This window comes from Sinohyriopsis cumingii, chromosome 12 (assembly GCF_028554795.1).
Source record: "Sinohyriopsis cumingii isolate HCF-2022 chromosome 12, ASM2855479v2, whole genome shotgun sequence".
Classification (NCBI taxonomy): Eukaryota; Metazoa; Mollusca; class Bivalvia; order Unionida; family Unionidae; genus Sinohyriopsis; species Sinohyriopsis cumingii.
In genome coordinates, this window is record NC_142972.1 from 22,624,242 (window position 1) to 22,647,470 (window position 23,229).

Below are 23,229 nucleotides of genomic sequence, written 5' to 3' on the forward strand. Positions count from 1 at the left end.
ACAATTACATGTGATTTTTAAAATAGACTGGTTAAACTAATGACTGGCCAGTACACACTTGAGAAACATGTTACATGCATACCAAGTTTAAGTAAATAAGGACAAAAAGTGCACAGAAAATATAAGTGTTAATTGCATCAGAAGCATATAACTAATACATGTATGATCTAAGAGGGAATCAAATCCATCCCAGACCAAGTGTATGCAACACGAGTCAACATTTAGCATATATACTATACAAAAACTAAAACACTAGTCAACATTTAGCATATATACTAGACAAAAACAAAAACACGAGTCAACATTTAGCATATGTACTAGACAAAAACAAAAACACGAGTCAACATTTAGCATACATGCTAGACAAGAACTAAAACACTAAACATGCAGCCAATTTAGGTAGCAGCAGTAACTGATCTACTCGTGTCTACATCTGGAGCATTTACACAACAAGATCCTAAACCTGGTCTTTTAAAAGTGATTGTTAAAATGTGAGGATGTACACAAATTATTATTGAGAATTCCATAGTTTAGTGGCTGTGATATTTTTAATATTTTCCTACGATATAACATATTCCCATTACAGTTTTAAAAAAATGGAGTGGGCGGAATAGGATTACTGCTACGTTTGATGGCTATGTTACACCGAGGTACCCTTTCTATCTATATCAGAATGAACATTAAACACATTTGAGACAAACACGAAACCATTTCAAGCACAATGAATTAAAAATGTGTACAAATTATGATGACAAAACACCAAGTATTTAGCCACCTGAAATAGAAAATGTCCACTTTCAAATTCAGTTGTTTTCTAGGTATAGGTCCTAAACTGGTTCATCCATTAGCTGCCAAAAATTATCGTAATGTATGCTCGTTTCGGAATAACCCAAAACAATGAAATCTTGCAAAATGTCTTCCTTCAAATATCAACAAGAATGGTAGTTAGGATGAACGATTCCATCTAATTAAAATTTAATAACTGCATTTGAAGCTATCTCTTTCAACCCACATGTACTCATAATAATAAATGAACCTTTGACGTATACTGAGCACTTTTCCCAACAGCTAATCGACTAGCCCGGTTCCCTGACCTCGAAACTCCTTTACTCTTCGTCATAACGAAGACTAACGGAGTGGAGAGAGTCAGGGAACCAGGTTACCAATCCACTAGAAAATCCAATCGGAACATTTCGGTTTTTTCTGCTTTATGGGGCGCTCTACAGATATTAAGAATTTCCGAGAGAGTTGTGGGTGTACGGTGATGTTGTTTACGTTTGCAACATGCACAATGGAGACAGTGTTGGTATACCTCTATGTTACTTTCATGCACTATGGCTTAAATGTCTTGTGGAAATTGTACATTATTTAAGCACACAGCTACATAGAATAACTTCTCCCTTGTACGAAAAAAATTAGCCTGAATTATAATATACATCCCCGTTTGTTTGTAAACCCCCCCCCCCCATCGATTTCACTAACGAAAACGATTAATGTGATAAAACGTGCACATAATTAAGTTAATTGAATCACTGATTGATAATTTCTAACCTGACAGTGACAGAATGGCAATAGTACTGGCATTCCCTGCACCTTTCATGCTTAAGGGTCTTTCCTAGTCATACAGGTAAGACCCTGACCACAGGGGCTCGTTACAAAGAAAATCAAGGGATGGGGGTTCTAACCTGTAACAATATTATTACAGGTTAGAACCGCCATCCCTTGATTTTCTTTGTAACGAACCCCTGTGCCCTGACGCTGATATTTATGTTATGGGCGTCAGGGTCTTACAGCCTAACTAACAGCGCTGTGTAGTGTGTTTTGGTGTCAACTAACATCGTAACGAAAGTCAAATTGTCAGGAATATTTCACACAACTGGCAACTAAAATAACGGCGCTTTTCTACAAAGTAAAGTCATACTGTTTTAGTCAGACTTTACTTACTCTGATGCCTTTTCTCTAATAGATTCAGCTGCTCACGAAAGAAAGGGACCTGTTTTAAAGTTTTGTTGGACTACATTTCAGTTGACTGGAAAGCGATGAAATCCGGGAATGCCAAAATCGGGTTAAGTTGAAATATTAATCTTTAAAGAAACAAATGTAAATATATTGGAACTGTAAAGAAACGTTTCGTTTCGTTCAAGGAACATATCCGCTACATGAACCTACTTAAACATACTTCGGAATACCTCGACTACCGTCGCATTGCAACAAATTCAACTCTATGTCAACGGAACATGAAAATGCGTCCATTTGCTAGTGTCATATTTTCATTTCGCCAGGATAAATATAGCACAGTAAGTATATTAATTACATATAAATTAGTGGAAGAGTGTCGATATATATTGCCAAATGTGTGAGATATTCCTGAAACTTTGAATACTCGTTCCGATGTCAAAGACGTCGGAACACGCTATACAAGCCCATTATTTGGATAGTACGACACTTAAAAAAAGAACCAACATGTGTTATGTCTTACATTGTATGACTAGGGACTTCCCATACTAACACTGCGCCATATTGCGTACACTATGGGCTAGTTTATTTCGATCAGACAACATGATGTAGTTTATCCTGTTCGGTAACTGCCTGATAAGTCCTTAAATTCCATAACGTTGAGAGTTTGGAATTATATCCCTTTGTACACTTGAACATAGAAATTAAACCGCCTATTAAATCCACATGAAAGGCAAATTTGTTGTTTTTCTTTTCCTTTGCTTGATTTGACCTCAGGGGTTCGTCGCAAAGAAAATTATGAGTAGCCGTCCATTAATCAAGGGATGGGTGTTATATTGTTACAGGTTAGAACCCCCATCCCTTTATTCATGGATGGATACTCTTAAATTTCTTTGTAATGAACCCTTGTGATTCGACATTGCAAATATCGGAAGCAGACGACATATGTCTGTACATATGTAGTTGTACACATACCCCTTTGCTGAAAATGGACTTGTCCAGGAACTGGATATGGATCTCGAGCATGTCTGTCTATTATATTGAAAACTTCTGTTAAGCACGAAACTCGCAGATAATGACGGTATTAGGACCACTCTACTCCATCAGGTCAGAAATTATAAATCAGTGAATGAATTGACTAAGTTCCTTGCTTTTTTTTTAACACAATAAATTTTTCCGTTATTAAAATGGGGGGGCGTGTATTAACAAACGGGCTGGTATAATCAGACCATAGTCAGAAGAACACCATGAAAAGCAGTTATTAAAATAGGTAAAATTAATTTTGCCAGATTATAGACAATACCAGCTTCTGAAAGTGCATTGAATGAATTACCAGATATAAAAGTCATTGGCTTTTTTTGTTGTTGCTGTTGTTGTTTTCTAATTTACCTCATAAGTCCAGGAAATGAAAATAACCAAGCAGAGCTAGCAGTTTTTGAGAGGTGCATATCTGAAGTAAGGCCAAGTTGTATGCGCTATAACCCATATTACACCCATTAATCATACAAAGTGAAAATGGAAAAAAAAACATATGGTATTGTGAATTAAATCCCAAAATAATCCAAGAATTATGTATACAAGTCTTAATAATTTAAAGTCCTGTATAAACTTACTACAAGTCCAAAAATAATCCAAAAAGTTGATGACGTGTCTGTTATAGCTTACAGAGTGTTGATTGTGTCAACAGTTCTTTGTTGAATCACAGTAATATAATTCCAGGTTTGAATTTAGTATAAATTCCAGTGAATGTCTTTATCCAAGAATTTTATCCGAGCACTTTTGTATTTCCAGAGAAAATAATCACTTGAATTCAATAATTTGAACAAAGAAAATTCATCCCAACTGGACACAACATAATACAACTTGAAAGTGCTAGATGTTAAAGCACGAATGAAATAATCCTTGCAGCAACAAGATTATATAATTCTCTACTTGACCTCATGTCACAATTAGCACTGTATAAAAAAATAAATTACCAAATGGAAAATAACCTTCTAGAATGATCCTGATGTTTACAAAACAATAACCTGGATTGTATAATTCTCTTATGAAACTCCAAAACTTTGACCAAAGTAAACAAATTTACCTATTCTATTGATAATGATCCTGATCTTAAGCCCATAAACAGAGAGGATAATTTAGCAATATATTAGTTGTTTACAATGAATAAAATAAAAACATCAATTTGGGTCAAGCAGAAATGAACTCAGTTTTGGACAAGGTCAGGTCCAACATACAGTGTTACACTACGATAGCACATAATGAAATAAAACAAAACTAACAAACAAAGCAAAGCAACGTATATATACATAAAACTAATAATAATAATGATTTTAAAATTTCAGTAGTTTTGCATCCTTGTTTGTAAATAAGCCTCTAATATTTGTTTTTCTATTTTCGAACTGTACCTGCAGTTTATCCTGAGTGTTTTCAAAGCCGTGTTAGCAATCGGTAGACAAAGTCATTTGCCTTACCTTCTTCAAATGCTTCCTTATCATGTTTTCATTGTTGCATTAATGACAACTTTTGTGGAATATCCATATCTATTCACTTCTTATTCATTGGCATTTTCCTCTTATATTGCTAAAACATTACACAGCAAAAAACAAAGCACTGGATTAACACCAAGACTCTAGTAACCACTAGTAGCAAACCTGTGTAGAATGAGGCAATTGAGAGACGAATGCAAGTCTCTGCAATCACAACTCTTTCCCATGCTCCAGAGAGAGAGAGAGAGAGTTGTATGAAAAATTGAAATATTTGGTACAAGTCACCTACTATGTGACTTCTTAGTTGCTATCTGTAACTGCAGAAGACAAAGTATGCTATGGATCACAATTGAGAATTATGTTTATCTCTTTCGTATGAGAATTCCACTCTCTTTTATTTTTTTCCACTCGTAATAACGAACACTGCTTTTGATATCCTTCTGTTTGTTTGCTTTCTTTTGTTGACGGTTCTACAACCTTTTTCCTCAGAAAATTCTGATTGTGTCTTTGAGTTCAATGTGGTTCTGTTTAAGATTTTTTGCATCTCTTACCAGGATCCATTTTTACGTCTACTGTATCCTCAGTATCAGTGAAATTTGTTTCACTTTTGAAAAGTGCCTTGTAGTGAACCATCGGAAATCGAATGTAACTGCATTGTCTTTCCATGAATTTGTTTTTCTTTCCATACTTCCCTGATTAAAAATTTCTTGAAGATTTCATTATTAAGCTTCTGGTTCTTTCTTTTTGCATTTTACTAAATGACATTCTTCTTTACACGCACTTCCTGGTTTTTCCTTGCAAAATATCCTCTGTTATGTTTGGCCTTACAACCCATCACTCAGAATTATTGTGGGGGTTTTGTTTTTATGTCTTTCCCTTTGGCTTTCAAGATTCTTACTTCTGTGTAACAACACAGCTCGTATCCATCAAGTACATCTGTAACGGTTTTAGTCAGTTCATTGTCTGGTTTTCTTCTTCAGTTTCTCAGCTAATGTTTGTGTGTTTATTTCACATGGTACGTTACTGCACAATATTTATAAATATTTCACAAAACTTATGGTTTTGATATTTGAGTATCTGAGGTGGCACTCTACAGTTTAGATTTTAAAGAAAAAGAATTTCCCCAGGTTTCCTCACTGGTTATACAAGCAATTTAAAAAAGACCTTGGTTATCTTAGGTATTGTTCAAAGAACCTTTAATTCCCATTATTTTGGTTATGATTGATGTGTGTAATACGGGTTCTATAATATACAGCTTGGCCTTACTCCAGATGTGCACCTTTCAGAAAAGTGCTAGCTCCACTTGGTCATTTTCACTTCCTGAACTTCAGAGGTAAATTGATTAAAAAAAGAGCCAATAACGTTTTTTTACATTTGATTTACCTGGTAATCCATTCATTGCATTTTCAAAGGCTGGTATTGTCTAGTCTGGCAAAATTCATTTTCCCTATTTTAACAGCTGCTAAAGATAGTGAACTTTGGACACATTCAGGCTGATTTTTGGAGCAAAAGGGAGCAGTCATTGTAGTTACCAGTGTTCTAAGATCATTTACAATTTCCAAAAGTACAATATTCAAAGAAATGTCAGTCATATTACATCCAAGTAGCATAGAGGCATGCCAACATTATGTTCATGTTTTAGATGCAAACAACTTCACCTTACCTACGTTACTCTCTTAAAAATACATAATAACTCGTGAGCGCCCCCTGAAGTAAGTCATGCTGCATACTCTATGACCCAAATTACACCCATCACTCATACACCAAAATGAAGGGAATTATAAGTTCTGTTAACAATACATGAGATACATAAGATCTTTTTTTAAAATAGCCATTATAACGAATGAGAAAAACCTGGGATATTATATTCAAAAATCTATCCCTATGCAAAATAAATTACGAAACTATACATATTGTTCTAGAGTTAGACTGGTCTCCTGTTTTGTTTCTTCATAAATGGCATTAGTCCAATTTTGATCGGGAACCAGGCTAAGTAAAACGGGTTAAGATGTTCCGAATGATGAGCTGAAGACAACAGCTTAGGTTTGAGTGACATCTGCTGATAAAAGAGAACCGGGTATTAATATTCGTACCAGACGGTAGCTATGTTAAGAATATTTAGAAGCCGAGTTGTGCAACAGGCTAAAAGATCAAACTGGTTTTCGTTTTTTGGAAACGGTACGGTTAAGGATGTTCCCCCATGTGTTTGTCCTGCTCCAGAATCAACCGTCAGAACAGTAAACGTAAAACAGTATGGATCAGGTACTTTGCTTGCGCGGTTTGACTTATTGTAAGCCTACTGTTAAATGTCAAAAAAAGAGAGATTGCTTAAATATATTATTAGTCTTAAAAGAAAACAGACAACAAGAAGCAGACGGGTTTTATAACAGTAATCCTTTCACTTCATTTTTTTTTCTTCTGGCTTTTCAACATAGAGCTTGCATAGTCGTATGTGGTCAGACGTCACGTTCCAAGGAGGTTGATGTTGCCTTGAACTTAAGGTTAGACTTCTTTGTTAGACGAAGGTAAATGTCTGCCATAAACAAGGCTGCCACGTTTATCACAATTTTTTTCAAAGGCTTACATGGTTTGCAGTAACTAAAACGTTGCTGTATAAATTAAATCATCAGAAATTCAACTTTAATCCCCAATCGACCTGACAGTGTGCATGCAAACAGCTGATATTTGGGACTTGGGAACAGAAGGCGGTGGCCAAGAAATGGCATCAAAAATACACACACACACACACACACACACACACAAATTTAGTAATTATGATAGGTTAATTATGCTTCACGTTTTTTACCAGTATTAATTGTCACTTTCATTATAAAGTAAAATACTAACCATTAACAAGTTAAATTAACATAGAGTCCAGCCATGATGATGCAAAATGTATGTAAAATGGAATTATGACTGTAATTAGCTTTATTAATCTGCTTACAGTAGATAAATTCAATAGTAAAAAGAAGTGTTTGACATTATAATTGAAAGCATTATTTTATGATTTCATTTTGCTAATTGATACACACTTTCACTGACATTATTTCATTTGAAATGTGTATTATATATATATATATATATATATATATATATATATATATATATATATATATATATATATATATATATATTAAAGTTCATATTTTTACTGATTTAATTACTTATCAATCAACAACTATTAATTGTCATTGCTTCATTTTGCATGCTAAGTTTCCATTTTGCAAGTCTAAGATGAATTAAAGTTGGTGGTGGTAGAAGGATTGGAATTGATGAACAGCAGAGTAAATGAACATAGACATGATATCTGGCAATGTGCTTGTAAACTATATTATGTTAATTAATGGACACATTTTATATATCTATTTTAGTATTGAAAACTTAAACTCCCAAGCTGATTTGGGAATTCATATAAAAGGCAGATTTTTGACAAATGAAAAAAGAACTATTTCCTTAAAATGCAGATATGCATACTGGGAAATAAAGTGCATAATTCAAATAAGAGAATGAAAATAACAACAACACACACACACACGCGCATATATATATATATATATATATATATAGTGTGTGTCTTGTTTTGCTTCCACTTTGTTCAGCTCTCACTTCTCACTGTTCTGTCCAAAAAGAGAAGTCGCTTCTCCCTAAAATCCAAGTCTAGCTTGACCCCTCATACATACATACATGCATACATACATACATACATACATACTACACTTTATATTTACTATATAATAGCCTCATGTTTAACATACAAGCTTATATTCTCCATGCCCCAGAGTTGGACATTGTCATATCAAATTAATTTTTGTACTACTAAATGTTGGCACATTGAGGATTGCTCTGGCCCTGTGATACAAATTTTTTATTTTAATACTGTGCATCTGAGTATGCAATGTTTAATCCATAGATTTCAAAAGTAATGCTGTTGATATTTCTGAACATCTTCCATTAAGACATTCAGTTCTGTCGTGTATTAAGTTGCTGTAATAGCCCGACAACCATTTAGTTTAATTAGTCAATAGATGTTTGCTTTTCTTTTTTATAATTTGCTTTGGCTGCAATGATCTTGAACTATACTTTTGTAATACTTATTTAAAAAAACTTCTTTTATGTTATACAACAGTTAGCTTTTAATTTCATGGTAGGCTATTGATAATGTGACATTGTATGTTGGACTTCTGGTCTGAAATGAAGTTCATTTTCTACCTGACCTGAATCATTGATTTTGTTTTTATAGTAAATATGTTTATCTCAATTGGAGTTTAGAACTTTGGAAATTCCTTACGAATTGCCAGGTCTACCTGTTGTTTACTACACATTTTATATTATAATGCTAGTAATAGACTTCTAATTATAGCTACAATTTTATTTTGTAAACATTACCAGCCTTCTAGAAGGTTATTCTCCATAAGTAATTTTGTTAATTTGTTTTATAGAAAATGCTAATTGTGACCTGAGGTCAGGTAGAGGACTATATAATCATGTTTTTCTAGAAATTAATTATTTGTGCTATAAGACAAGGCAGAATCAGGTGTATTGTTGTGTTCAGTTGTTCATTTGGACTGAAGTTTTATTTATTCAAATTATTTGATTCAAGTGATTCTTCTCTGGAAAATATGAAGTGCTCTTCAAAATTAATAGTCTTGGAAACTGAAGCTTGAATTTATACTGAAATTTCAAATAAGGCTTTATTCTTGGATTGTATTGTTGCGATCCAACAAAAGACTATTGGCACTTTACCACAGTGTGGGCCACCACAGGCATATCAACACTTTCAGTGCTGGCCTTATTTTGGATTTCCACTAAAGTTTATTCAGAACTTAGGACTTGTGTATGTGATTCTAGAATTATATGAGATTTAATTTGCAATTCTGTTTACATTTCACTTGGTATATTAGGGAAATAAATTATTTGTTGAATTGTACAAAGCTTGTTGCTTTTTGCTATTTTCTATTGTTTAATACCATGGAGTCATAATAGTGCATTCATGTACTGGTTCACCCAGTTTAATGTAAATGTATATTTGCCTTGAGTTGATTATTGTGCAGTATATATTAATGTCACCTTAGGTTTGTATTCTCCATTATGTAATATTGAATATTAGTGAATACAATCTCAAGTAAAGAGCTAGGAATAAAAAAATCATCCAAATTTAATTATGTTGCTGGTTATTTAAAATGTAATGTTTCTAACCCAAAATGGTACACAAATTTAATTTATGATCTAAAGGTTCCATGCATGGAAAATATTTTACACAAGACACAAATTGTAATATAAAACTATATATAGAGTAAAAGTATGTAAGAGAATATAATAAATATTACATGTTTGCAAAAGGTAGAAATGCTGATTTTATTCCACTGTATTTTCCATATCCTGGTACTTGTTTAACTAGGGTACCATAGCCACAGCAGACACCTGGGTAGGTCCAGAAAGAGGTATATTGTACTAATATTAGTAGCAAGTAAAGCCACATAAGCACTACAAGAGTTATAAGTATTCCTATGTGGCTTTTGGTCAGAAGAATAACACCAGAACATATAGAACAAACACTCCTATTATGTATAAGCATAAAAACAGGCAAACATGCAATTTCAATGCAATTTTTACACAGACATGTATATTCAAAATTTCACATCAGACGTAATGGAAACTAAGATAATTACAGGGGACAAAAGTGATGCACCGACAACTACAAAGAAACTGTTGCCAACTTTGCCCATCATATAAAGTTATATAATTTTTATTTCTTTATTTCATATCAAACAGTATAGAATCAATTTTGCCTCCTGAATAATACCACAGGCCTTTGAAATTATGTCAGTGTAATAAGAAAATAGAATATTGGAGTGGGTAGGAAGGGTGTGTGTGTGTATATATATATATATATATATATATATATATATATATATATATATATATATATATATTAGTCAGTGCTCTTAAAATAAGTAACAGAAAAGAGTGAAAGACAACAAGCTTTGTAGAATTTAACAAATATATTTATTTCCCTTGCATACCAAGTGACAAAGAGAAAAAAACCACTTACAGTATTGCTAAGTAAAACCCAAAAAATCCAAGAATTACAGACACAAGTCCATGTAATTAAAAATCCTGAATAAAAATTCAGTTAAAGTCCAAAAAAAAATCCCAAAACTGCAGTTGATGACATGTCTGTGGTAGCTATTGAAGTGTTGATGTGTCTTTTGTTGACTCACAGACATATAATTCCAGGTTTCAGTATATTAGAAATTCCAGTAACTGCCTCAATCCATGAATTTTATTAGAGCACTTTTGTATTTTTAGAGAAAATAATCACTTGTATAATAATTTGGACAAAAGAAGAGACCAGCTCCAAACTCCTGGTTACAACATATAATACAACATAAAAGTGCTAGATGTTAAAGCACAAATGACCAAGTTTTCACAATTACAAGATTATATAGTTCTCTACTTTACCTCAGGTCACAATTAGCATTTTCTAAAATAAAACCATTACCTAATGGAAAATAACCTTCTAAAATGATCCTGATGTTTACAAAATCAAAACCATAACCTGTGAAATTCACTTGGGAAGTCCAAAACCCTGACCCAGATCAACATATTTACTTCTTCTGTTAATAATAATTCTGATATTAAGCTCATAAACATAGAGAATAATTGAGCTATGTTGTTGGCATCAAATGAAATAAAAAATTTCTAAGAAAGTCGGTCAGATCAAGCAGAAATGAACTCAGTTATGAAAAAAAACTAACAAACAAACAATTAAATTAATTATACATAACAATATATATATATATATATATATATATATATATATATATATATATATATATATATATATATATATATATATATATGGCAGTGTGTTCTCTAGGTGGGTAAGGGTGCAAAGAAATATTTGTCCATTTTATGGATGCCATTTGAAATATTTTTACAATCGTCAGACCTTATATGTATTGGTATCTGGGGCCAGTGAAGGGATCATTCGCAATAATAATAATGATAATGCTTTATTTATAGAGAGTGGCTCATTAGTCAAGAACCATTCTTCCTTGAGGCCCTCTTAAGGAGAGTATAACAATGCACATTATATAACGATAGCAATAATTGCTGTTTATTTTAACATGTTTTTAGTGCTAAAATACTAAATTCCATTATCTGTTAAAAACACATCATGGAGAATATCTGCATAAAAAATGAATTGAAGCTAAATTTTCAATATTGTTTCTAATCTCCACTGCATGATAAATAGAACAAAGAGGAGAAACACATTACATGCAGCTTCATATTTTGTAGGACTAATTGGTTGATATTAGATGATACAGAGGAGAAAAAAAATGTGTTGACTTGATATGAAATAAAAGAATAAACCAGTCCTAAGCTGAATAGTCAAACACTTGAACTGCTCAAGTTGACTGCTTCCCTGCTTTGCAGACACATGCCCCTGTGCATCAGTTATTTGCTTACAGACCCCATTAAATGCATTCCTTCTTCCAGGCCCACCAGTCAAACATGTTGTCATGGTGAGTGCAAAAGTAGGACTGAGAAGTAATATACCCAATCAGCATGGATCTGGAGGTCAAACTAAGAACCTCCCCAAGAAATATTCTGAAGTCTGCTCCCAGAGCTGTTGGTTAGTGAACTGAGTTCTGGCATGGTTGCTTTTAATAGATAACACCGTGAGAAATCAAAATATATTTTAGGACATACTTAATACCACAGCTGCTATCTTTTTCAGGGGCAGAGGGTAATCAAAGGCTCTCAGACTATGACAAGAGAGTTCTAGTCTGGTCTGGGTTCTACAAAAATGTGCAGGAAGTGCCAGAAACTATATCGTAAGTCTAGGGTAATATGGTTCAGTATTTCATGTCATTGCTTAAAGATTCTAACATGTTTAAACAAGCTTAGAATTTAACATACATTTCATTATTGCTAAAAGGACTAGTAGAGAAATTTACTAGTCCTGCTGAATCTTCACTAGTCCTTTCCACAAATGCTCACTGGTGACAACTGAAATTATACTAGCAATTGTCTACTGAAATTATGAAAACTACTATAGGAGTCAAGCTAGAGTTGAATTTTAAGGAAAAGTGACTTCTCCTTTTGGAGAACAGATAAGTGAGAGCTGAACAGGAACAAGTGGGATCAAAGCAAGATATATATATATATATATATATATATATATATATATATATATATATATATATATATATATATATATCTGTGTGTGTGTGTGTGTGTGTGTGTGTGTTGTTTTCATTCTCTTATTTGAACTATGCCATCAATTTCCCAGTATGCATATTTGCATTTGACATTGGTTTTAAGCAATACTTTATTTTCAGTTAGAAAATTTTCTGAGTTCTATCTGTATTATAAAATCATTTGGTGCAGGTTTGAAATCATATTCATATGCAGTGTATTTTGGCAATATGACTTATAAAGACAACAACAGAAGCTATACATTATAATGAATTTTAACTGAGTAACTAGATTATAGGATTGTAATTGCAAGTTAGTACAAATCCTTAATCAACTACCCTTAATAAAAAAGTTTTATTTTTTATTTTTCTAAAAGTTCACATTAAAATTGCAGTTGAAAAGATTTCTAATCATGTTTGAAACAATCCCTATAACATGTACATGTGAGTCAATGCACACGTCTTTCAGATCATATTGTTCGTCATAATTTCTTTGTTACTAATAAAACTTTACTGTAACTGTTCATAGACAACACACTGAAGAATTAAAGTCAGTATATGAATGAACTAAAGACTGTTTTCAACCGAATTGACACAGTCAACATGCAAGTGCATCTGTGTTTAGAAAAAGGGGTTTTCTTAATGTAATCACTCCCTTTATAGCATTGTTAGAACAGTCCATTGATAGGATTGCAAATATAAGGTTTTATTTGTCTACTTACTTGGGGTAACAGTATTTGCTGTTTTTTCTTTCTTCATGTTTTCACAAAAATGAGTAAGAAAACTTGACCTTACAGCATCTCTCAAATTCCACAACATAGCATTGTCCCATGTGTTTCTGACCAACATAGTAGCATTTAAAGCTAAATCTTCAATAACATAATATTTGGACTCTGCTTTTGTATGAATTGTATATTTTCCTGAATATATTTGCCAAATGGTTTACAGAAAGACACAATCTAATAAAGCAGTACTTTGCAGACTCAGCAATGTCTGCCATTATTTCCCCATTACAGGTTTGCTTATGGTTCCAAACTGACTTTTATGTAGAAAATAATGTACATGTGGCAGTTAATATATTTATGTTACCGATTCTATTCTTAAAACACAAAATGCTATTTACATCAGTTTAAATTTCAAAACACGTTTGTATGTTTTTATCATCAAAGGATAACTTGTGGAAATCAGGCATTAATAGTTGCTAACTTTCTCGGGAAACGGTTAATGGTCAATTAGCTGTCAAAACACATGCTTGTGAAGGTACAAGAGTTTGTCAGTGCAGTTGATACTGACACCAATTATTTGATGGTTAGGAGCCTACATTTAAAATTGAGCTATAACATAACACTGGAACTTAACTGGCAGGCAGGGGAGGACATCAAAAAGGACAGTCAGTCAGTGTTCCTCTAAAAAAGTAGAATGCGAAGTTTACATTTTTTAGGTAACTTAGTCACCCACTTTGCCTGGTTGTGTGACCCCTGCTACAAGTCTAACAGGAAATTTATAAACCTCAGGCTAGCTGAATCAAGCTGTAGTAAACATGGTGAGTTTTGATCAGTAGAATGTGGGGGAGAGATTCCACAGGAAAACTCTTGAAAGAATTGTCATTTGTCATTTGCAGGAATCACATGCTTATATGAAGCAAATTAATAAACATCTGCAGTACCACGTTTAAATGCTAGTTAGATGATAAATTAACTTGATACTTACAGAACCTTGTTGTACATTCCTTCATTTAAAAAATACCTAAAACACTGACTTATTATAAACAGTAATAAAATAATCTTCATCGTGGCAGTAATTCAACAGGATGTTCCTTAGTTTTTTTGACTGAAACCTGTTTGAAGAGACCACCCACCCAATAAAAAGAGTTGTCACAAAACAGGTTGTCTCCATGACAGGTCATATCATCATATAAAACCATTTATCCAGGCATTGCATAAAAAGTGTTGTCATTCAAGACAGGTCATACAGCACTTATTTTACAACTTTATTCCACAACTTTAGCAGGGGATATTCTCATACCCTACAACTGTGATGACCACCTAAGATGGACCCCAATTCACTTTAGAAGGATTAGAGATAAAATATACAAAAACGGAAATTACAAGGACATAGATATATTTTTTTATATAAAACTTGATAAATGTTGTCATAATAAGGGAACATATAATGGGATTTGACTTACTTCCCCTCTGTAAGTGGGGAAGTGGTTGAGGTGTCATGAAGCAGGGGTGAGGGTATGTAATAAAAAGTATGGTGATTTATGATAAAATTAGTTCTTCTTAAAAATTCATCTGTCAATCATTTACCCTAAAACTTAGCAAATTATTCAAATTTGTTTAAATTTGTAAAAACTAAAAAATGTTAATCTCAGGGTTCCCACGCTATCAGGAAAAAGTCGGAAGAAATGATAAATTTTTTCCCAACCATGAAAAGTCCTGAATTTCACAAATATTTATGAAAGTCAGGGGAAAAAACACGGGAATTTTCCGCCACAACTTGATGCCCGAAACATTCACGTAACTGAGTCGTAACTAAACTGATCGTGAGTTTCATTTATTGAGTTCTAACCAGATTATTGAGAGGGTGCAGTATGTATCATTTGGGTGCTTGCCATAAACATATATGCTGAGTTAATCCAAATGCTCAGTGGATTAGATTCATCTAGTTGACTTTTATTTTCAAAGTTAGCTTGATATCTGTATCTTTCCTTGCGTGGAAGCTATGAAAACCACTCTAGCAACACAAGAGGCAAACATCGTGTTAGCAAAGCGTAGCTGCTTACCGGATGGCCTAGCAAACTTTAAACATTGTTAGATCAAGTGATACATGCATGAAATGGATATGAAAATTACTTATTGTCTCAGAAATTGTGAGTATTAAAATTGGAGTTGATGAAATGTGACCTGGTACTCGCAATTTGCATTGCTGGTTGCATGAGTACACAGATCTAGCAACCCACATTTTCAAATGTAGAGAAAAAATAAAAAAATATTAAATGAAAGTTGTATACTGGCTATAATAAAATAGAAAAATGAAAGAACAAAAAGTTTTCCATATTTATATATTCCGAGAACAACTTCTGGAGTTTTGTTGCATCACGGGACTACCACGTTGACATGTGTTCTCTGCTTGATAAATCAGACTGGCCAGATTGCTGGTTTTTACAAAAGGTATCTGACTTTCGTTTAATATAATTGAATTTCTCTACAACAACATTATAATGGAGTTTGTTGTTGATATGACGTGACTAATGGACTTCCGACGTCATTTGAGATTCGTGAAGTGACTAGTAATGTGAATGGTGAGTACCTGGTCAGGTTTCATCAATGCTGTAGTTTGGTCTAGTCTGTCAGCGGAATAAAGACATAAAGAGAAAATAAATCATTTTTCTGTAGATTTCATGCAGGCATGAATTGATATAACATAAGTTTAAATTTTCTAGGCCCGCTGGTAAGCGACTACCATATGTTGCTACCGCACCTCGGTGGCAAATTCCAAATTTTCTGTATGCAATTGCAACAACCCCACAAACCCCAACCTAAAGGAAACCCAGTTTAGAAAATGGACTACTATTCATTTTAATACAAATTTGTAGTCCAAATTGTTGAATCTCAGAGCTGAAAAGAGAAATTGTCGTCCCTTGTATTATATATTAAAAAAAACTATTCTAGCCCCTGTATCAATACAGGTTTTAAGACTGGTTTAACGAATTACAAGAAGACAAGTTAATTTTACAGAAAATTTTGTTCTTGTTTATACAACAGTATATACTTTTGAAGGTCTTTTGTCAAAATTTAAATCAATCCTTTTGAAAATGTTTTTTAAATGATGGATTTTTAACCAGATCTTCTTAAGGAGATTAGGGTGTTTGATAAATCTAGCTCGGGATTTTATTTGCACATATATGTTCAGGGTTAAATTCTCTTTGTTGCAAGACAAGATTCTAATTATTTGCGTTTATTGTTTTGTTTTTAATACTGTAATAGGAAATGTTTACTTTCTATAAGATGCATATATATATATTGCTATAGAATTCTTTGGAATTAAAGGTTTGAAAGGAAACTCCGTGACGTCACTCGGGTTGGTGTCACCCAGTGCGGTAGCTCATGGTGTCACCCCCAAGGTCCTCCTTCCATAACAGACCATACAGAATCCTTAATAATGTCATTTTGGTGTCACCCCCTCTGATGGTGTCATCTGGTGCAGTCCGCATCCCCCTAGCGATGCCACTGCTGTGCCAGCTAGTCATGTATTTAACTATGATCGGTTATCTGCTTATGAAATCAGACTAGACTGAGCAGTGTGTGCTCTGTAAAATTTGCAATTTTTCATTTTGGTGTCACCCCTCTGAGATGGTGTCACCCGGTGCGGTCCGCACCCCCCTAGCGACGCCACTGAGGAAACTATTGTACATTGAAATGACTTTACATGCCAGTTTATATGAATATAATCAAACTTGTTTCATGTCATACATTTTCTGGTTTTGTACATGATCATCTTTTCTGGCTTAGATGTTTGGGAGAGTCTTGAAAGAGAACCATCTTTAGAGTTTGAAAATGCATGTTTTATAATCTAAAATGTTCTTTAATTCCATTCAGTAATGGTCATGTGTGAATATGTGAACCTTGAAAAAATTAATTTCATCCTGGAAAAACCCTGGAAATAACCTGGAAATATATCTTTAGAAAAGCATGGGAACCATGTAATCTGTAGTAATTTAAGTCAGTCATTATCCATATTGATCAATTGCCATACAGTCATGATGCTGTTGAAATATGAATGTAAAGATCAGTTATCCATAATGCATATTCATTAAATATTAAACTATTGGTAATCTTTGTCTTTAAGTTGCAGGTGACATCTGGATAAGTAAGCTTATGTTTAATTTTTTTTTTGAATATTGTTTATTACAATCTAGCCTGTCTTCAGCAGCTACTTCTTTGAAGTCAGAAAAATAACCTTCCCCAAAAATGGTTCTTCAGCAGTGTTTTTTATTGATTCAGTTCATTGGATTCTCAGGTGTTCCAAAATGGGTTGTTTAAGAAAGAAGATTCCAGAATAAAGGTGATGTTGGCCTTTAAGGCAGGATTAACTTTAATATTTTTTTTCCAGCACATCTAAGCTGCTTAAAGCCAGAGACTGGTTCCGGATTCGTGTCAGTATGTTGATGATTATAGGCACAGTCTTGGGATGTGTCTACATGGTATGGAGCGGAAAACAGATGGTGGCTGAGGGTAGAACCATCCCCAAAATGGCCAGGGAAAAAGCTGCAAAACTACGAGAAGATCATATAGCTGAAACTGCACATAAGGCAGAAGTGGAAACCAAAACATAATTTTTTTCTCAGTATTTTGCCTTTTGTAATTTTTATCTTCTATCTATTGATAACATTGAGTATTTTCAATTTTCACAAATATATGCATTGTAAAATTCTTGCCCGTGCTGGATGCAGCTTGTTTGATGTATGCAGTTTTGTGATATCAGGTATACACAAACATCAGAATTTCATGTGTTGCATGAAAACTGGTTTTCAACACAAGTAAAAACTTTTTTTTTTAGCTCTACTGGTCATAGGACAGAAGAGCTTATGAGATGGTCTGTTGTCCATCATCTGACATCCATTCATCCTTAGGACAATTTACAGTGAAACTTTACACAGCCTTTCATTCACTTCTCCTGAATGGATGATCATATCAGTATGGAGTTTTCACTGAAAGACCTCTTATCATGTCTAGTTGGTCCTAAATGAAAATGGTGCTGATCTAGGGTTCAATATATCCACCATAGTGGCCATTTTGAAAATCTTGTTATCATCATGCCTCCTTAATGGGTGGTCATATCAACCTGGGGTTTCCATTAAAAGACTTCTTATGAATTCTATTTGGTGTGAAATAAAAATGGTGCAGATTGGAGGATTAATATGGCTGTTTTCATGAAATTCTTCTTACTGTAACTCCTCCTGAGCAGAAAGTTATATTAATGTGGGGTTTTCTCCAAAATCTTCTTGCGATGTCCAGTTTGTCCTAAATGAACATGGAACATGGTCCTGATCTGATATCCTATATGGCCACCACACAGTGGCCATTTTGAAAATCTTGTTACTGCTGCTCTTTATGAGTGGATTGTCACATGAGCATGAGGGCTTCTCTCAAAACCTTTTTAAGTCTACTTGGTCCTAAGAGAAAATGATGCAGATCAGATGTCCAATATGACTGCCATAGTGGCCATATTGAAAATCTTTTTATTGCTATTCCTACTGAATGGAAACTCATATTGACATAGGGTTTTCATTAGACATCTTCATATGATGTCTACTTGGTCTTAAACGAAAATGATAATAATCAATTTTTAATATGGCTGCCACATTGGCCAGCTTGAAAATTGTGTTATCACTGCTTCTGAATGAATGGTTGTTTTGGGGTTTTCACTGAAGTACTTCTTACATTGTTTTGTTGGGCTTAGAATGATTCTTTTCTGACATCTAGTATGTGACCATCTTAAAAATCTTGATTTAGCTACTCCTGTTGAAGAGAAAGTCATTTTGACTTGAGGTTTTCGTCAGAAGAGGTCTTATGGTTGTCTACTTGGTCTTAAATCAAAATGACTGACCTTCAATATGGCCACCATGGTGACTATCTTGAAAATATTGTTATTTCAACTCCCAAATGGATGGCTATATCAATATGGGGTTTTCATCAATATTTTTTGTTATGGTACCTAGTTGGTCCTAAATGAAAAGTGTGCCAGTTATACAATATGGCTGCCAATGATTTCTGTAATGAAAATTGTTTTGTCACTAATCTGCATGAATTGATGATCATTATGATATAGGGTTTTGACCAAAAGATGTTAAATGATGTCTCTTTTTACTTAATGAAAATGGTGCAAATTCACCCACCTCAGCAGCTAATGTTAATAGCAATCTGCAGTTAAAAGGAAGAAAAGGTCTTGTCTTGAATTCCCAGAAATTCTTTTTACTCACTAGAGTGTCAGTCCCTTCAAGGTTCTCTTGTTAAGTATTTCTATCTCACCATGCTTGCAGCTGACACATCTTGATTTGATACTGTCCACAGGTTCATTTTGAGAGGCCCATTAACATGATTGCACATAAACCACTAAGAGAATTGAAAGGTGGCAGAAATATTTAGTTAGATTTCTGTATCCTTTAAGCAATTATTTACACTTTTAAACTTGTTAAACTTGCAGTTTTGTTTGCAAGAAACTTGTTACAGTTAAAAAATTATGTAGAGTGTTAAATTTTGGTTGGCATGTTTGTATGCATATATAGATAACCTGATTAGATTTTCATGTAATTTTTAGCAAGTTTTCTTGTGCACTTAGGACTTTTTAGTCTGCAGTGGAGTATATGTGAAGTACAAGCACAAATTTATTGGTTTATCATTAAGAAAAGCACATGGCTGGCCATAGTGCATCGGTCAGACTTTAAACCAAACTTGTAATTTGTGTTCTGGCAAAAGGTGCACACTGCAGACCATTTATGATCTCAGTAACATCTTAGTCTTATTAATGTTTTCAAAATTTAGTAAAAGCAAATATTTACAATACATATGTTTCTATGAATTAATGATCAACTGAATGCTCGTCTTTCATATGAGGAAAAAATTATTTTGAAAAGTCATTTTCTCATTACTTTTTATGAATTTCATGCTCATGAAAATATATTAATTTTCAAACCAATATCAATGACAAATTTGTTACATCGGGTGTTGTCAAGAAGAAAAATTACAGCAGCAGATAGAATTACTGACTGGTGATCAGTTTTTAAGGCCTTCATACTTAGTGGCATTTAAGAAAAAAGAAATTCATTCAAAGGCAAACATGTATTTTTCCAGAATCTTCAAAAATGTTAATCCATTTTGTCTATGTAAATGCCTGATTTGTAAGAAATATGTTCTGTCTTGTGTTTTATAAATGAATAAATATTTATATATACATATACATAGATTTTTAAGTAAACCTTTTAATATTTGAATATTAGTTTGTAAAATATCAGTAAAGCTTGAGGCTTAAAAATTTTGAAGACCTATTTATTTCAGTGGGCTGAATTTGTCTAAGTAAATAAAGTATAATTGACTGAACTGTGTCCGTGTATATCTTTGTCATGGAAAAATACCATAAATACAATATTATTAAAAAGGTGTTTCTTGCTAATAAAGATTTTAATACTTTGCAAGATGGGCAGGTGTTGCATTATTATATGCAAGCTATGACATCAAATTTTGACTTTGGACTCGTGATTTTAAAAGAATCCTTTCTTTGCATAAAATTAGTTGTGATGTTTTTTTTCTCCTTCAAATTCGCTTTTTGTTGAAAATGGTTTAAAAATTTTTTCTCACATTTTATTATCTTTAAATAAAAATGATTTTACATTTTAATAAACCATATATTTTCTTGAATTCTGATATTTTGGGGGCTCCGAATGGCCAAGTGGTCTAAAGCACTCTCCGTCATGGATCACTGCCATCTCACCTTTGTCTGTATGGGTTCAAGTCTCGGGCTTGACCAATGTGGATATGTGAGAAAGCTTGCTGGTAGCTTCTCTTGGGTTGGTGTTCTGGGGTTTTCCCGGAATCTTCCTCCACCATTAATACTGGCCGCTATGTATAGCCTATCTTGTGCTGAAAAATGGCATTAAACCCTATAACAATAGCAATGGCCATTTTGATTTTTTTTTTAATTCAAACTTATTTTTAATCACTTTCTGGAATTGTACTTTGAATTGTTAAATGGTAAATGTTTCCAGTTGTCTAGAATGTTTGTTTTTTTTTGTAATTTGAATTTCAAGGAAAGTTTTGCCTGATAGGTATCATAGTTTACACATAATTACTTTCCCTAGTGTATATTATGGAGGGGGTAGTAATTATTCCATCCTTCTGGTGTTTTGTCATTTTTATTCATGACTAAATTGTAGTGATTATCAATAGCTAACTTTGATGTAGGTGCATAGGTTCTATTTGAAGATATTAACAGAGTAAGAATGTGTGGGATCTATAAATATGTTTATGGTTACTAATATGATATTAGTAGGAAACATGATGACAAGTGTGGGTTGTTTCCTGCTGGACAGGTTGATCAGGTGGGTTCTTAGAAGAATTCAGTTATTTCCCATTGGATGCATTAGATCATGTTAGTTCTCTTATGATGTTGGATATTTGCAATTTGTCATGTACGAGTAGGTGCAAAATATGCAAAAAAATTCTCATTATTTCTTGTGTTCTTGTTGTAATGCCATGTCTTCAGGCATAATTTATGTTGTATTTAGATATTTTTTTAGAGGAATAATTTATGTTGTATTTAGATATTATTTGAGAGGAAAACTTTACATTGTATTTAGATATTATATGAGACGAAAACTTTATGTTGTATTTAGATATTATTTGAGAGGAAACTGTCTGGATTATTCATTGGAAATAGAAAGTGCTTGTTGGACTAAACTATTATTCATAGACTATTGTCACTTATTCAAAGAAGTTCTGGACAGTACCATATTGAAAAAACAGGGCTGTTGGCAGGCCTGTACATTTTGAGGATTTGAAATTCATTTGGAATATTTGTTTTTTTGGAACTTTATTAGGATTATTTTGTATTCAGTTCATAATACTGTAACTTCATATCTTTTTATTTTATAACTTTGATAATTAAATTATTTGTTAAGTTTTACACAACTTGTTGAGTTTGCTTCTTTCAGTTACTTAGTTTATGACCATAGGTTCATAACACTGTTTTGCAGAGCACAACTTGAAAACTGTTCCAAATTTGGTAGACATTAAATAAATTAGGTAGAGACATCATTTGTTACTTAGAATTTCTATTTTGAATCATTTTCCTGTTGATACATAAATGATGTCAAATCTGAAACTTTTCAGTTTCCGTATCTTAACTTTTGAAGCATTCAAGGTATTTAAATCAAAATTGGTACACACATCGACTAAATGGTCTTGAAGTGCATTGTGCTGGCAAGAATTTTCCATTTTGAATGTTTTGTGTTGTCATAGAAACACTGGGAAAATTGTTCTGTCATTTTTTTATATTATTTTCATTTATTTCACACAATTGCTTGTAAAGCCACAAGGCTTGATGCATGTCTAACCCATTAGGTGCGGTCTGTCTGATGTATTGGGTCTTTTTTTTTACTTTGGGTTGAGACGGGGGCCAGGGGTATACTAATTAAAACATTAAATTATATTGTAATCAACTGTTTATATCCAAAATACACACTAGATCTGTCCACCTCTTCAAATTCTACACTAGTGTTTACCTACATTGTTTCTCACTATATTTGTCCACTCAGAATATCTATCACTTCATTATGTCTATTAGGTATCCTTTCTCTTAACTCACCCATCTTGTATATCTGTCTGATTCTTCTTTCCAACTACATCTTGTCTCTACTATCCCATTTTCTTTCTCTGCCCTCTTTCTGCTTTTCTCTCTGCTTTTCTGTCTTCTGCTTTCTACCCAACACCATATTTTGTATCTATATACACATATAATCACACACCCTTTCCCCACATACAGAATATGCTTGGCTTACCATTACTAGATGAATGACC

At 33.3% G+C, this 23,229-nt stretch overlaps 2 protein-coding genes across 4 annotated transcripts in view; one reads left to right on the forward strand and one right to left on the reverse strand.

Moving 5' to 3' along the window:
* Positions 1-1,100, reverse strand: part of LOC149786094 (zinc finger-containing ubiquitin peptidase 1-like) — a 46,267-nt gene extending 45,167 nt beyond the window's left edge. The window contains exon 1 of one of the 2 annotated variants that reach the window (XM_089976399.1): positions 1,037-1,100. The gene's annotated coding sequence lies outside the window, so the exon portion shown is untranslated. Of the gene's footprint in view, positions 1-775 lie in introns of both variants that reach the window. The other variant, XM_089976398.1, reaches the window with a different exon arrangement.
* Positions 1,101-1,215: 115 nt separating this feature from the next.
* LOC149786095 (protein FAM162A-like) lies at positions 1,216-20,754 on the forward strand. 2 transcript variants are annotated; one of them, XM_089976401.1, is made up of 3 exons: positions 1,216-1,306; positions 12,190-12,286; positions 17,768-20,754. In XM_089976401.1, exons 1-3 carry the CDS (start codon positions 1,285-1,287, stop codon positions 17,988-17,990), a joined length of 342 nt encoding a protein of 113 aa, XP_089832527.1. In that variant the 5' UTR covers positions 1,216-1,284; the 3' UTR covers positions 17,991-20,754. The 2 variants fall into 2 exon arrangements, with proteins under 2 accessions (XP_089832527.1, XP_089832526.1); XM_089976400.1 differs by lacking the exon at positions 1,216-1,306 and adding an exon at positions 6,440-6,707.
* Positions 20,755-23,229: the final 2,475 nt, after the last annotated feature.